Genomic DNA, 14680 nt, shown 5'->3' on the forward strand with positions numbered 1-14680 from the left:
ATTGTAAAATAATTCTAAGTAAAAAAATATAAAAAATTGTAAAATAATTTTTTTTTTCTCTTATAATTGGACAAAAAATGTAGTATATTTATAAAACACTTTAAATAATATTACTCAAATTTTAATTTTTAGTACAGTTCCATTGTGGGTTAGCACTCAAAAACATATAGCTGTTGTCCCCTATTTTTCTCGCACGCCACTATTGAATTCTGACTTCTTTCAATTAGCTGAAATTCCGCTATATATGAACTTTTATGACAATAATATGACATGCTACTACAAAATCAATCCATTATAGATTTTTGGTTTCTTACAACATCTTTTAATTTAGGAAAACAAAAATTAATTCGTTACAAATTAAAATTTTATTTAAGAATTTTGATATTTATTTAAATGAATTAATAAATTAATTATTAGACTAATCTAACTTAACTACATCAATAAATTATATGATGTATATGTGTATATTAAGGGGGCAATGGCTCTTCCAAAATAAAAATTTTAAATGTATAAATTATAAAGGTTTTTAATTTTTATATTAGTCCCCTAATTTTAATATTATATATATAATATGATCTCCTAATTACAGGATATTCAAGTCACACTTAGCTAATTTACAATCGCTTTTGAAATTTTATAATGTTAAAAAAAAAAAAAAACCTTGTAAAGTGATTAAAAAATATTATAATCATCCTTGGATTGTTTTGTAAGAATTACTAGTAATTATAGCTAGAGATAGTGATCCAATAATAATAATAATAATAATAATAATAATAATAATAATAATAAGTTTAGTTTAAAATATCCCAAAACTTATGGTTTGGGGGGATCAAATAAATTCATCATTAATTATACCCAAGAAGCGACAAAAGTTAGCACGTGAATAGCTAAGTTTCAAGACATTTCTCCTTCAATAGTAAAAGTTTTATGGTGAATGGTAAGGTGCCTAAAAAGTAGTGTTTATTTATTAAAAAATATTAAAAAATAATATTTAGTTTAAAAAATATAATAATAAATAATTTTTAAAAAATTAAAATTTATTATAAAAAATAAGTTAAGTAAAATTTAGACACCAATTCGTAGACATCATAAAATTGGCCAAGTTTTATTTACCTTTTAGATGACAAAAGAGATAAATTAAATTAAAATTTATAAAAAAAAAAAAACAAAAGTTATGATGAAGATATGGGCCTCCTATTCACATGCTTCATTCTTAGCTGTATATTCAATTATTCTTTCTTTTTTTTTTAACCCTCTTCTCTCTCTTTTTTCTCTCTATACCTATCTTCTAGTTTACAACAACAAAATAATACAATAAAATATAATAGCTAGTAATTTTAATTTTTACACCATTAGAGACTCAGCAAAAGAATCCAACTCATACATGTTATCTTCCATATTCAAAACCTGCAAATACTCTTCATATAGCTTCTCTAATGTTCCATGATTATTATTAAGATGATCCTCCATTCCATAATAATTATAGGATTGACCCTCCATATCTGAATTATTATTATTGAGGACTAAGTCTTCATGGCCATCAAAATAGAATCCAAACCCATCATTTTCATCCACATTATTATTTTTCTTGTTCACACCAACCTCACCCAAAAACACCAAGTTGTTTGTTTCCTCCGTCCATACTTTCGTGACGTCGCCCTCGCCCTCGCCATTGTTATTGTTATTGTTATCTTCTTCTTTCTGACTCGTTGTTGCCGAATTGTTCGAATCAAAAGAAGTAAAGGAAGAACTATTTGTTCTACCCAAATTTGATGGCTTCACCCTAATAGGTTTTGGTAAATAAACTTGTGTTTTTGGTGATTCTTCTTTTGATCCTTTGTTTTTCTTCTTATTCTTCTCTCTCTTACTATTGTTCTTGTTCTTCCTTTTATTACCGTCGCTATTCTTCTTTTTAGCGACGGTTTCTCCTCCTTCTTTTTCCTCTTTCTCTTTCGAATCATTCATCTTCTTGCTTAGATGCGTGTTCCAATAATTCTTGATCTCGTTGTCAGTTCTTCCCGGCAATCTTCCAGCTATGAGGGACCATTTGTTTCCCAAGAGAGAATGCATTCTTATTATAAGATCATCTTCTTCAGGAGTTATGTTTCCACGCTTTATATCTGGTCTCAAATAATTCATCCATCTTAGTCTACAACTTTTCCCACATCTCAAAAGTCCTGCACCAACAACACATTTAATTAGAACAATTTTTATTAGTTTATTCTAATTACGATTTAATAATATCAAATATTTATATCAGATTAGACCGTCTATATTATATTTTTCGAATATCCACGAGTCGATTTTTTAAATACTAAATAATACAGGGTATAATTTAGATCGAATTGGATTTTTTCGTAATAATTTTAATATGGACTAATAATTTTTATTTTAATCAATATTATTATAGAAAATTATATATATATTAATAAAAAAAAATCTTACCAGCTTTTTTTGGTAGTGATTTCCATTGTCCTTCTCCATGAGCTTGAATATACTTAGTGAGGAGTGTGTCTTCTCTTGGAGTCCATGGACCTCTATGCAACCCTACTTTTGAACAACAAGGAGCTCTTCCCATTTTTTTTTTTCTTGAAACCCTAATTTTTGGTTTGCTAGCTCTCTCTCACTTGAATTAATCTCACAAGAGATTATTAATATTGAAGAGAAGATAGAAGATAGGGTTGTCTACCTCATTAGTTATAAGAGAAGCAGAGCAACTACTAAGAATCCCAACACCAAGATACCTATTTATATAAGTGTCAAGAAGAGACTGCTGAGTCTATGTTTTTTTTAATTTTATTTTAATATATTTATTATCTTTGATTAAATTAATGTTGATGGAAAACGACAAGTGGGAAGCCAACAGTGGCTGCTATTGTTTATTCAAATTCGTAGTTGTAGTAAACTAAAGGATGGTTTCTTGCTACTAGTGATTTTATTAATATACTTTAGTGTATATGAAAAAAGATATTTTAACTAATAGTTGACTGTTATAATAAAATAATACAAAATAATATATTAGAACTAATTAAAATTTATTATTCTTTTGAAAAATAAAATTGTTTGAAATGAAGTCATTAAATTGGTTCAATTCAAAATAAAAATTATTTGATAATAAATCAGTTGAAATAGAAAAAAAATTAATTAATAAAAATTGGTTAACCGATTGAATTAATACAATTTTTAATTATTAATTAATTTAAAATAATAAATCATAAAATTTTTTTTTTTAAAAATATATATTATTATATTTAATTTAATTTTAATTTAATGATCAACTGTAGTAGTAGTGATGACGACTTGCAATCAAATTATAAATCATTTTTTTTCTTGATATTAAGATATTTCCATGGTTGATTAATGGGGTTCGATTTTACAGATTTAATGTGATGATAATGTCTGAATTTTCCAAAGCACTATAAGAGATCATAAGGAGCTATACTCTAAAAGCATTTAATTTTTGTAGACTGACTGATCAAAATGTTGAACATTAAGTCCATGTTTTTAGACAAAATATAAACAAAAAAGTTCATCAAGTAACCTAATTAACTAAGTGCTATTTATTATGCTATATTTTGGAAGATCTTTTGTACAAATGTTAACTATACTTTTCCTTTTATCATTAGTTTGTGACTTAGTCTCAGTATTTCTCTTGATAATAATTGATTGAAGGGACACCTCTATAAAAATAAATAAATAAATAAATAACCCCTTAAACAATAGCATATATAATTCTAGTTTTATTTCTTTTGGATAAATTAGAATATAAATTAGGCTGGAAATTTTGATATGATTTACATTTATGTGAAATGCTAAAAAATGGATGTTGCGGGTGATTTTCTGGAATAATATAAGAGCTAAAAGAAATTTTTCATTTTTTTAAGATTTAATTCCTCTATCTTTATAGTTTTGTCAAATTTTTAATTAAGTCTCTATACTTTTTTTTTTCAATTGAATTCTTATATTACTTTTAATTTTGTAATTAAATCATTTTCATATCAAACACGTTAAAATTAACAGAATATTTCTTCCAAAATACATACGATCAAAGATCTAGTTAGGTTTTTAATTATGAATGCTTTCAATTTGCGAAGAAATATTCAATTAATTTTAATATTTTTTATACTAGAGAGGACTTAATTATAAAATTAAAAGTAGTGTAAAGACCCAATTAAAAAAAGTATAAAGACTTAATTAAAAATTTAATAAAAGTATAAAAACTAACAGAATAATTAAACATTTTTTAAATATAGAATTCACTTAGGACGAATTTAGTATTTAATTGTTTATTTCTTAAATTAATAAATCTATTGGGGCAAGTTGTACTTTATCTATTTTACATATTTAATATTTAAAATCTATTAAGGGAATAATTGTCATTTTCAATATATAACAAATATTAAAACAAAGTTAATTAAAATTTAATTTATATAACTCTTTCTATCAGATTAAATTTTAAAAAAAATAATTTTATAATATAATATTAAAATTTTTATAACTAAAAGACCTAAATTTGAATTTTTATTGATGAAAAAAACAAATAAATAATAATATATTTGTTTTGCTTTATTTATATTAGTGATATAACTATATTTTCATATATCTTTTTCTATGGGTTTAAACTTTAGAAACAAATTTTATGACATCTTCCGTCAATCTAAGCACACTAATAAACTGCATTACACTGTACAAATGACGGCAAAATGTATAATTAAATTAAATAACATTAACCCTATATATATAATACGGACTTGTGCATTAAAATTCAACAACCTTTATATTTCATAGTTCTATGTTATTATTCGATGAAACTTTTTAAATTTTTTAAAGATCTTATTTAATTTTTATTGTATGGTGATTTTAACAGAAAAAAAAACTACTAATAATTTTGAAATCATATGAAAGTATGATAAATAAAAATAATTTGGATTTTTTATCTTATACATAAATATTAATAAAAAAGAAAATAGAAACTAATTTTGATTATTGTATTCTACCAAAAAAGAACAGGAAAATAATGAATTTCTTTTTTTATATATAATTTTTGGAATATACACGTCAATTTGGAAACTAATTAGTGAAATATTACGGCCACTGCCTTGTTAGAAAAAAAATGTTCACCAAATTTGAAATTTAACACATTGAGAATATTAAAAGATATTTATAACTTAAAAGGAGACAAATTCAGTGCATCAGCCTGTAGACTTGATATACTATGATCACCTAATTTTTTTTCCAAACACACAGCTCAGTGCTTTTTTGACTATCTCTATCGGTCTAACAATGAATTAATAAATTATTATATAAATAAAAAAACGAAAAAAAAATTCATCTCAATTACTACTGCACCTGATGGTGTTTGCCTAAAATTAAATTAAACTTGTTTCTAAGTTTGACTGCGAATATTTGCATGTTGTTTGGTTTTACCATAATAATAATGGAATAAAAGAAAGAAACAAAACAATGGAAAAAGTCTACCAAGTAGTATGTTTCTATATTATTATTATTATTATTATTATTATTATTATTATTATTATTATTATTATGGGATGCGAAATGGGAGCAGTTTTTAATTTTGATATTGAATTTATAGTAATATTTTTAATAGTGTGTAAAATTCAATGTATTTTTTTAATATAGAAATTACAAATCTAATTTTTTAATTTGTGAATTTTTTTTAATTTTTAAAACACAAAATTAATCCATAAATTAGTGAATTTCTATAAAACTGATCTTTCGAATTGTGAATTTTATTTTTTTAAAATTTTTAAAACATAAAATCAATGCTATGGTCTGACTTACACAAAATTAATCCTTTGATTTATAAATTTTAATTTTTTAAAATTTTTAACGGACTCTCGATTTATGATTACTTTCATACTAAATTAAAACACATCACTTTTTTATAACGGAAAATAATACAATAATAATTTTTATATAAAAAAATATCAGTCCGAAATGGGATGGCTGATCGTTAATATATTCATATAAAATGTGTGATGGATGGAAAGAGAGAGAGAGAGTCAGAGAGTATAAATCGGCGTTAATCAAAATGGGAAAAAGAAAAAGTTGATTAATCTTCAAAAGTAAAAAGTAATTAATTATAATATGGTTTCAAACTCTCTACGCTTATCTATATTTTCTATGGCCGTGACAAATAAGCATATAAGTTGATTAATCTTCAAAAGTAAAAGTAATTATAATAATATGGTTGAAACTCTTCGGATTATCTCCATTTTCTACGTACGGTTGTGACAAATAAACATATAAGTAACTATAATAAATATTATAATATCATATTATAAAATTATTTATATCAGAAGTTTAAACTTTTAGCACTACAAAAATTTAGCAAGATTAGCCACAGAAATTTTGCAAAGACTAATTTTTATCACGAATTCGTCACTATATAGTGAGAATGGTCACAAAATATCTAAACATAAAATAAGCAACAAATTAGTAAAAGATTTTCTCTAACAAGTTAATTTTTTTTTAAATTAAGTTTTGTAGCTAATAAAACAATAAAAGAAAAAAATTGTTTGGTTTATCACAAATAATTTAGCGACTAATATTTTTTTTGCAAATCCGTCGTTAATACTTCAACTGGATAAAAGTAAATTAGTGAAAATTTCTATTGCTAAGGGTAAGTTAAATATATTTTTTGTCTCTAACATTTTAAAAAAATTGTTAACAAATTTTACAAGAAAATAAACACAATCTTCGAAAGTATATATGCACCAATATAAAGTACACACATTTGGTCTTAATCAGGAAACCGTAGCATGAAGGTTATTGAAGGAGAAATTGCGTAGTTATCTGAATAAGATTAACCCAAGAATTTTTATTTGACTTCCAAATATAAATTTAGTTATTTAAAATAATATAAATTTTTTTATTTTTTTATGTTTAATATATTAAAAATATAAAAGTTATATTTTTAATAATTTTTAGTAAAATATTTTTTACAGTGTTCATAAAATATAATTTTAGGATACATTTTATATTGTATATGCAATAATTTATTAATAAAAGATAAATTTTTAAATAAAATTGAGATTCATAATAAGTTAGTTTTTTGACGTATTAAATAGAGGGATATTATAGGAAAAAAAAGATACATGTATTCAAAGTTTTTACACTACCCAATTTGCGTGTATTGATTTTGATTTTGATTTTGTGTACGTTATTCCCAAGTAATTTTTTTTTTTTTTAAAGAGAGAAAAATATATTTACACTACCCAATTTCTATGTCCGTTTCTAATAATTCAGCATTATTCTACTAAGGTTGGAAAATTCAAATGACTAGTAAAAGGGTTGGATACTCTTTAATTTGTAAGATTTTTCGCATGGTTTGATATAATAATATTATTCACAAATGATTGATTCGTTTCTTCCAAGTGTAAATACCATTTTCTAAATTAATGATAGAAGCTATCACAAATGATGATCAGGTAAAATATGAAATGGTAATGTCCAATAATTCCATACTATACATTATTAAAATTGTATCTAAAAATTTATATTATTGATAAAAATAATTTTAAAAAATGTTAATAATAAATAAGTATCTGAAAGATTTTAAAATATTATAAAAAAATAGATATTAAATATATATTCTTAAAAAAACTTTAAATATTATATTTTGATATATTTTTTGTAAATATCATTAAAAATAAGACTTTTTTAATCTTAGTAATTTTATGTCAAGAATTTTTTTAAATTTTTTATTGTGAATAATCATATCTTTTTTAAAAAAATAAAAAAATAAAAAAAATAAAAAAATTTAAAAATTAAATTTTGTTTTAATTTTTTGTATTTTTTAAATATTTATTTAAATATTTTCACAAAAATTTAAGTTGATAAAAATGAACACTTAAACGATTATATCTCTAACATCGATATAATAAATTAACAAAATTAAAAGAGAAAAAAAATGGAGAAGAATGAAGAAAGGAATCCGTTTATTGTTCTATATTTTATGATGAAAATTCAGATGCAGTCGACTTCACGTAAAGTTGATACTTAAGAGCTGTTAGATGATTTAACTGATTTGACTAAATTTTCATCTAACGGCTCTCAAATATCAACTTCACATGAAGTCGACTTCATCTGAATTTTCACCATATTTTATTGATGCCCGTCAAACAACTAAGTCAATGGAATTGTTTTTAGATCGCCGGTTGCAGTTAGTAAAATATAATCAATAATGACACACTTACTTTATAATAAGGACAAATTAAATTTAAAATATTGTGAATGCCCTGCATGCGCACTATTCATTTTTTGATAATTTATTTGAATAGGTCTTATTGTATTTCTTTACACTCAATTGTAACTACTAAGTAAGAATCAATCTGTGATAATTCTTAAGGTAGGAGTTTAAATAATAAGGTTTGAGCGTGTCCTTTTTTTGAATGGGTGAATATCACATGGCTTATAAATTTAATAAAAATAGATGAAATGGTACATAATGGAAATAAGGATAAGAGAATATATAATTCTATATTGATGTTTTTTTTTGCATACAATAATATATATGGTGAAACTTATTTGCTTTATAGGCAAAAAATAAATATAAGTGCTATGACAAATTTATCTAATGTCAATCAAAATTTATATGATGGAGACATAAAAAATAATAAAGAATGGGTGAATATGAGATCCAAGAAGAAAATAATAATAACAATAATAATAATAATAATAAAATTATTTTTTTTTAAAATTAAATTAATAGAAGCAGACATATAAATTATTATATCTCTAATACATTTTTTCGTATAAGATTTTTTTTTTGAGTTTGTATGAATTTTTTGCATAGAAATTTTTTTTATCTTATACTAAATTTTTTTTCTTTTTGAATCAATAATGATCAAATTTTAGACTTTTAGATCATATAAAAATTTTTATACTATATCATGAAATTATTTTTTGGTTGAGAGAAGAAGGCAAATAATAATAATAATAATAATAATAATAATAATAATAATAATAATAATAATAATAATAATAATAATAATAATAATATAAAATGAGATGATGAGGGAAACCATAGCTAAAAATAAAAATATTCAAACAAAACAAAAAAATCAATCTAATTATATACCAGTCTAAATCCATTCAAATCAATACATCCATATATACACACTAGAATGCATTAATAATACCAACCTATACACATGCATGCATTTAATTAGAGACACAACAATTGCTAGGAAAGAGCATTAATATATATATTTCTTTAAACTTTATTAATTGATCACGAAACTAGGTTTGAAATAGTCATTTCTATATATATTTTTACATAAACTAAGTTACTATAACACCTGAAAGAATTATAATGAAGACTCTTTCTTTCGTATCAAAAACATATAAGCTAAGTGAGCATGAAATGTAGCTGTCACACGTACTATTATTATTATTATTATTAGTTCAACATACAATATTATAATTAATTATGTGATATGCATTTGAATAATTCAGAGTTTAATTGCCGTCTAATTATTAATTTTTCTTCAACAATATGCATGTAAAATTGATAAATAATTTAATTGGCAGATTATATGTGTCTGGATATTATTCTTAGAAGAGAAATCCTTCTAATATGGAACATAGCTTCCAAAGGTAGGTGAGATTTAAGAGAAGAAAAATAAAGTGATGTCATTTTTGTGGAATCTCAATCAAAGTTTAGTTGACTGAAACAATTCACTAAAATAGTGGAAGAAAATTGCTTCTATTGTCTGGACTTTTCTTCTTCTTTTTTTTTTCTTTTTTTTTTTTTAAGCCAACAATGGAACATTTCACCATTCATCTATTTAATTATTATTTCATACCCACAACGAAATCATGTTATTACTACTATATCTAATATTTTCGCTTAATGATGGTAGTTTTGCTTAATAAGGATATATAATTAAATATAATTTTGTGGTTGTAGTATACAAGAGAGGTTTTGCATGCCTCCTTTCCTGCATGCTTGGTCAATTGTTTCAACATATAATAATATAGTAATAATATTTTTAAAATATTTTTATTCCTAACCTAAAAGGTAAATATTATATTACTATATATGTCAATAGAATATAATTTAGCATCTAAATTTACTGTTATACCCTTCAAAAGTTTTAACTACCAGAAATATGTATCATAAACAAACGGGTTTATAATTATTTATGAAAATGCTAAAAATTACTAACGCTAAACAAATAAATTTTTTTCAATATTCTAATATAATATTTTAATTAATATAATTATTCTAGTCCTAGGAATATATTTTTTAATCTTGAATCCTAATATATATATATATATATATATATATATATATATATAGGAAGCTATAAGATAATTGAGAATAACACTTTTTTATTTAAATAAAAAATTCATTTTTTAAATAAGGATACATAAAATTTAGGAAAAGTATAGGTAGACAATGAAAATACTAAACAATGTGAACAATGGATATATCGAATGTTCATTTCACTAGGTGTGCGGATGGTTATTCTAATATTAAGATTTATGTGGGTAATTTGAAAGTGTAGTGTGTTTTGATTTAATTTGTGGTTGTTCATGTTGTTCAAGAAAGTTATTGATTACCTAACACTTTCCTAAAATTTATCAGTTTGTGCATTTTTCGATTCATTAAAATCGAAAATACTATTACATGTTTGGATATGTAGTCTGCGAAAACTATTATAAAAAATGCGTTTGATACCGTCAGATTTTGTATCGGACGATACCGATAGGTTTAGCGGCGGATTTTTTACGCTTAGGAGTGAAAATTAATAATTAATACTCTCTCGTTCTGTCATTCTCTTCTTCAATACTTTCTCTTTAACCCTCTCATCTCGCCTCTCCATCATCTCTGGCAATCTTCCGACGACACCATTTTACCATTTTATTGTCGTTGCTGCTGCAAATGCTGCTGCTGCAAACGCTTTTGCTGTCGCTTCTGCTCTTTTTCTTTTCGACACCAGCGTGAGGTTACAAGCTCCTGCTATTCTTACTTGTTATTAGTTATTATAAACTAGGGTTTGTATTGATTATTCATTCAAGTTTCTTAATGAAGTTTTCATTATATTTTTTTATTATTGTTAATTTGTTCTTATTCTTTTACTTGAAAATTATTTTTTGGTGCTTTAATTTTCTTTTTAAGTTGTTTGCTGCTTCAATTAGATGATAATTTAGAATTAATTCATAAAAATTGGTTTTACGATAAAAAATTTAAAATAAATTATATAGTTTAGGATTTATTTGTTTTACAAATTTAGAATGCTTTGAAAGTTTAGCAAATGTGCGCATTCGAGTTGCTTAGTAACAATGCTTAAAACCTTTTAATGGGTGTATTAGAATTTGAATCATTGTATGTTGTTGCCTTAATAATGATTGAAAAAATTAAAACAGAACAGAATTTAAAGTTACATAACTTTCTCATATGATGTTATATGAGTCTATACTTGTTTTAAATTCATCCGCTTAGTAACCCACTGTCTCGGTGATGCCGCCTCCATTGACGGATGCCGAGGTGTCTGAATCCTCTCATGGAAGCCAGCCAGCTGATGCCCCTCCACCACCTCCTATTGTATAGTTGACGATTTGGTCTGATGGCGGAATGGCATAAGTACTATTTTAAGTCTTTTATATGCTGAAAGTGTTTGATAACTCGTGATTAGTGATTCTTGATTCTTGATTCTAATTTTAGTGAATTTAGGATTGTATGTTCGAACTGCTGAAGTGTTTGATATACCGTGATTAGTGATTCTTGATAGTTGATTCTTGTTTTAGTGGATTTAGGGTTGTAGGTTTGAATTGCTGAAAGTGTTTGCTATATCCTGTTTATTGATTATGGATTCTAGTTTACTGGATTAATTAATTTTTCTTTGTGATTATTGACTGTTGTTCATTGATTGTTGATAATTGGTGCTATTTAAGTTAATTGTTGATGGATAAAGTTTGAGGCGCATTCTAGTTATAGATGAAATTCTACCAAAATTTCTAAAAAATTCTCTATATATTATGGTTATTTGCTTCTGAAATTTTAATTTATATTACCATATTTGTTTGTTGTGAATTGTTGACAGGTTTGTGCCAAACAATAATGCATGTACTCAGGAGACGACCAAAGTCATCAAGATGATGTACGACTATCCATGGCCGAACTACAAGAAGATTCTCTCTGAGACTAGAAAGCGATGGTTTCAGAAGTGGGCAATAAGAACTTAATCTAGTCAAACCTTCTTAGCTAGTTTATATCTTCTATTTTGTTTAATACGATATATTTTGATTAACAAATTTTAAAATTTCTTTGTGCAGCTGAACTTTATATAGGACAAGGAGTACGATCTTATCATCAGGAAGATATACGACCATCGTATGGGTATGCGACTACAACAGATGCTGGAGGATGTATATGAGAGGCGCAACCACCTCACTTCCTAGCTCCGTTCAAAAATCAAGAAGGCTTTGTACATTCATTGGGAGACCGATGAGGATCGCGTCTCACAAATAGAACTAGCAGGGCATCGGCCGGGTCGTCCAAGTATACATAGGGATGGCAACGGGTCTCCATGGGGTAGGGACATGCCCCCCCGCCCCCGCCTCCAAAACCTATCCCAGTCCCCGCCCCGTCCCCCTATAGGTAACGGGGACTCCGTATCCGCCGGGGACCGGGGTCTCCACGAATTTTCGTAAAAAACAATAAAAATCGAGAAAAAATAAAAAAATAGAAAAAATTTAAAAAATAAAGATAATCCTCCATTGTCATCACAAACATAATTTTCATAGTCCTCAAAGATTTAAATAAGAATAACCAATAAATATTTAATACCAAATTACATTAAAAAACAACCAAACATAATAGCATAACCATAAACAACCAAACATATTCATAATCCATAAACAACCAAACATAATTTATCATATTGTAAATACATAATTCTCAAGCCTTCTTTCATCCTGTAATGATAATGATGCTAGATTCTAATTTAATTGAATCCTAAGATTACAAAAATCACAAATATAAGTCATGCAAATCAGAATCAGTATCAAAAACATAAATCATAATTAACCTAACTCAAAAAAATTATAACACAAACACATAAATGATATAAATCAGAATCAGAATAAAAAAATGCAACATAAACACATAAAATTACGTAAATCACATAATTCACAAAGCATCACATAAATCATAAATCAGAATAAAAACATAAATTATAGTAAACCTAACTCAAATCAAAGTAAAAAAAAGTAAAATTTATGATGCTTCAACGACAAACTAAAAATAAAAATCAGAATCACAAACTAAAAATTTCTAATGCTTCAAATCAAAATCAGAATAACAAATGCTTCAAATCAAAGTAAAAAAAAAATTCAAAGTTCACAGAAGCTACTTACCGGAAGGAAGAATAGAGGCTCAGAGATCGGCGACGGTTGAGAAGTGGTGCATAGTTTCGAACGCTTCGATGGCGAAGACGGCGAAGAATGAGAAGCAGCGTAGAGGTTCAGACACTTCAATGGCAAAGACGACGAAGACTGAGAAGCGGCGCAGAGGCTCGGACGCTCCGACAGCAAAGATGGCGACGACTCACTGCTGCTGTGACGTCGAGACTGAGAGGAGAGGATCTTAGCGTTGTCGGTGAAGGACTGAGGGGGTAGCAGGTGGCGGTCGGCAGTGATGAATCTGTGAGAGGAGTCAGTTTAAGAGTGATAGAGTCGAAGAGAGGAGAGGATAGAAGAGAGGAGTGTGACACAGTGTGAGTGACGGCTAGCTAGGGTTTGCTCTCAACTCACATGTCTTATATATATAATAGGAACATTTTAGTATTTTCACATAAACAGGGATTAAACGAATCTCCATCGGGTGGGTACCACTATCCCCGCCCCATATAATAAATGGATCCCCGTCCCTGCGGGTACAGAAAGCCCTCCATATCTGCACCTCGGCGGGTAAATTCCCGCAGCTACCCACCCCGCCGGAGATTTTTGCCATCCCTAAGTATACCGGCGGCTCAGCGACCTTCATGAAGACTAAGTCCTGGCCGGTATATTCTTTGACATATTATTGGTAGGCATACTAACATATTATTTCAATGCAACATGTGTAGTCAAAATCGTTGGATCGCGATACGACATTGGCGGAGACTTTCAAGATACCCATACTTTGAAAGAGAACAAAGAGAGATTTGTTGATCATTGGTCTGTGGATCATTATGTGATTAAACATCTGATCTTGTGATATAAAATTTTCAATTAACTGTATAGCTGTTGTCCTAATCATAATAACATGTGTTATACAGGAGTCCTACATGCAGAGACTAGAGACTACAACTCAGCAATCTCAGCAAAGTGGGGAGGACACCAGTGGTTCTGCTGCTTCAGTCGTCGATCCCGATGCGGTTTGGCACGAGGCGTTCTCAACGCCTTACAAGAATTGCGTATATGGGCTGGGGTCGTTCTTCCCTAGCAACCTCCGCACCTCCACATCCGCCTCTGCCACCAGTCGAGTCATCGATCCCGAGAAAGACATTGATTTGAGGCTACAGGTGCATGAGCTTACTCGGAGCCTTCACGAACAGGCTTTGGAGCTGAACGAGACTCGGGAGAGGTATCAGGAGATCCTCACATGCATGACGAACATAGATGCTTAGGTTGGAGTGGAGGGAGCAGCTAGAGCAGCTTCAGCGGA

The 14680-nt window shown here is 27.1% G+C and overlaps 1 protein-coding gene across 1 annotated transcript; it reads right to left on the reverse strand.

Moving 5' to 3' along the window:
- Positions 1–1235: 1235 nt before the first annotated feature.
- On the reverse strand, positions 1236–2722 carry LOC107623779 (uncharacterized). Its single transcript, XM_016326154.3, has 2 exons — positions 2446–2722; positions 1236–2177 (listed from the first exon to the last, which is right to left on the reverse strand). The coding sequence occupies exons 1-2, from the start codon at positions 2576–2578 to the stop codon at positions 1345–1347; spliced, it is 966 nt and encodes a 321-aa protein (XP_016181640.1). The 5' UTR covers positions 2579–2722; the 3' UTR covers positions 1236–1344.
- Positions 2723–14680: the final 11958 nt, after the last annotated feature.

Source organism: Arachis ipaensis, chromosome B2 (assembly GCF_059453495.1).
Source record: "Arachis ipaensis isolate K30076 ecotype BB chromosome B2, ASM5945349v1, whole genome shotgun sequence".
Classification (NCBI taxonomy): domain Eukaryota; kingdom Viridiplantae; phylum Streptophyta; class Magnoliopsida; order Fabales; family Fabaceae; genus Arachis; species Arachis ipaensis.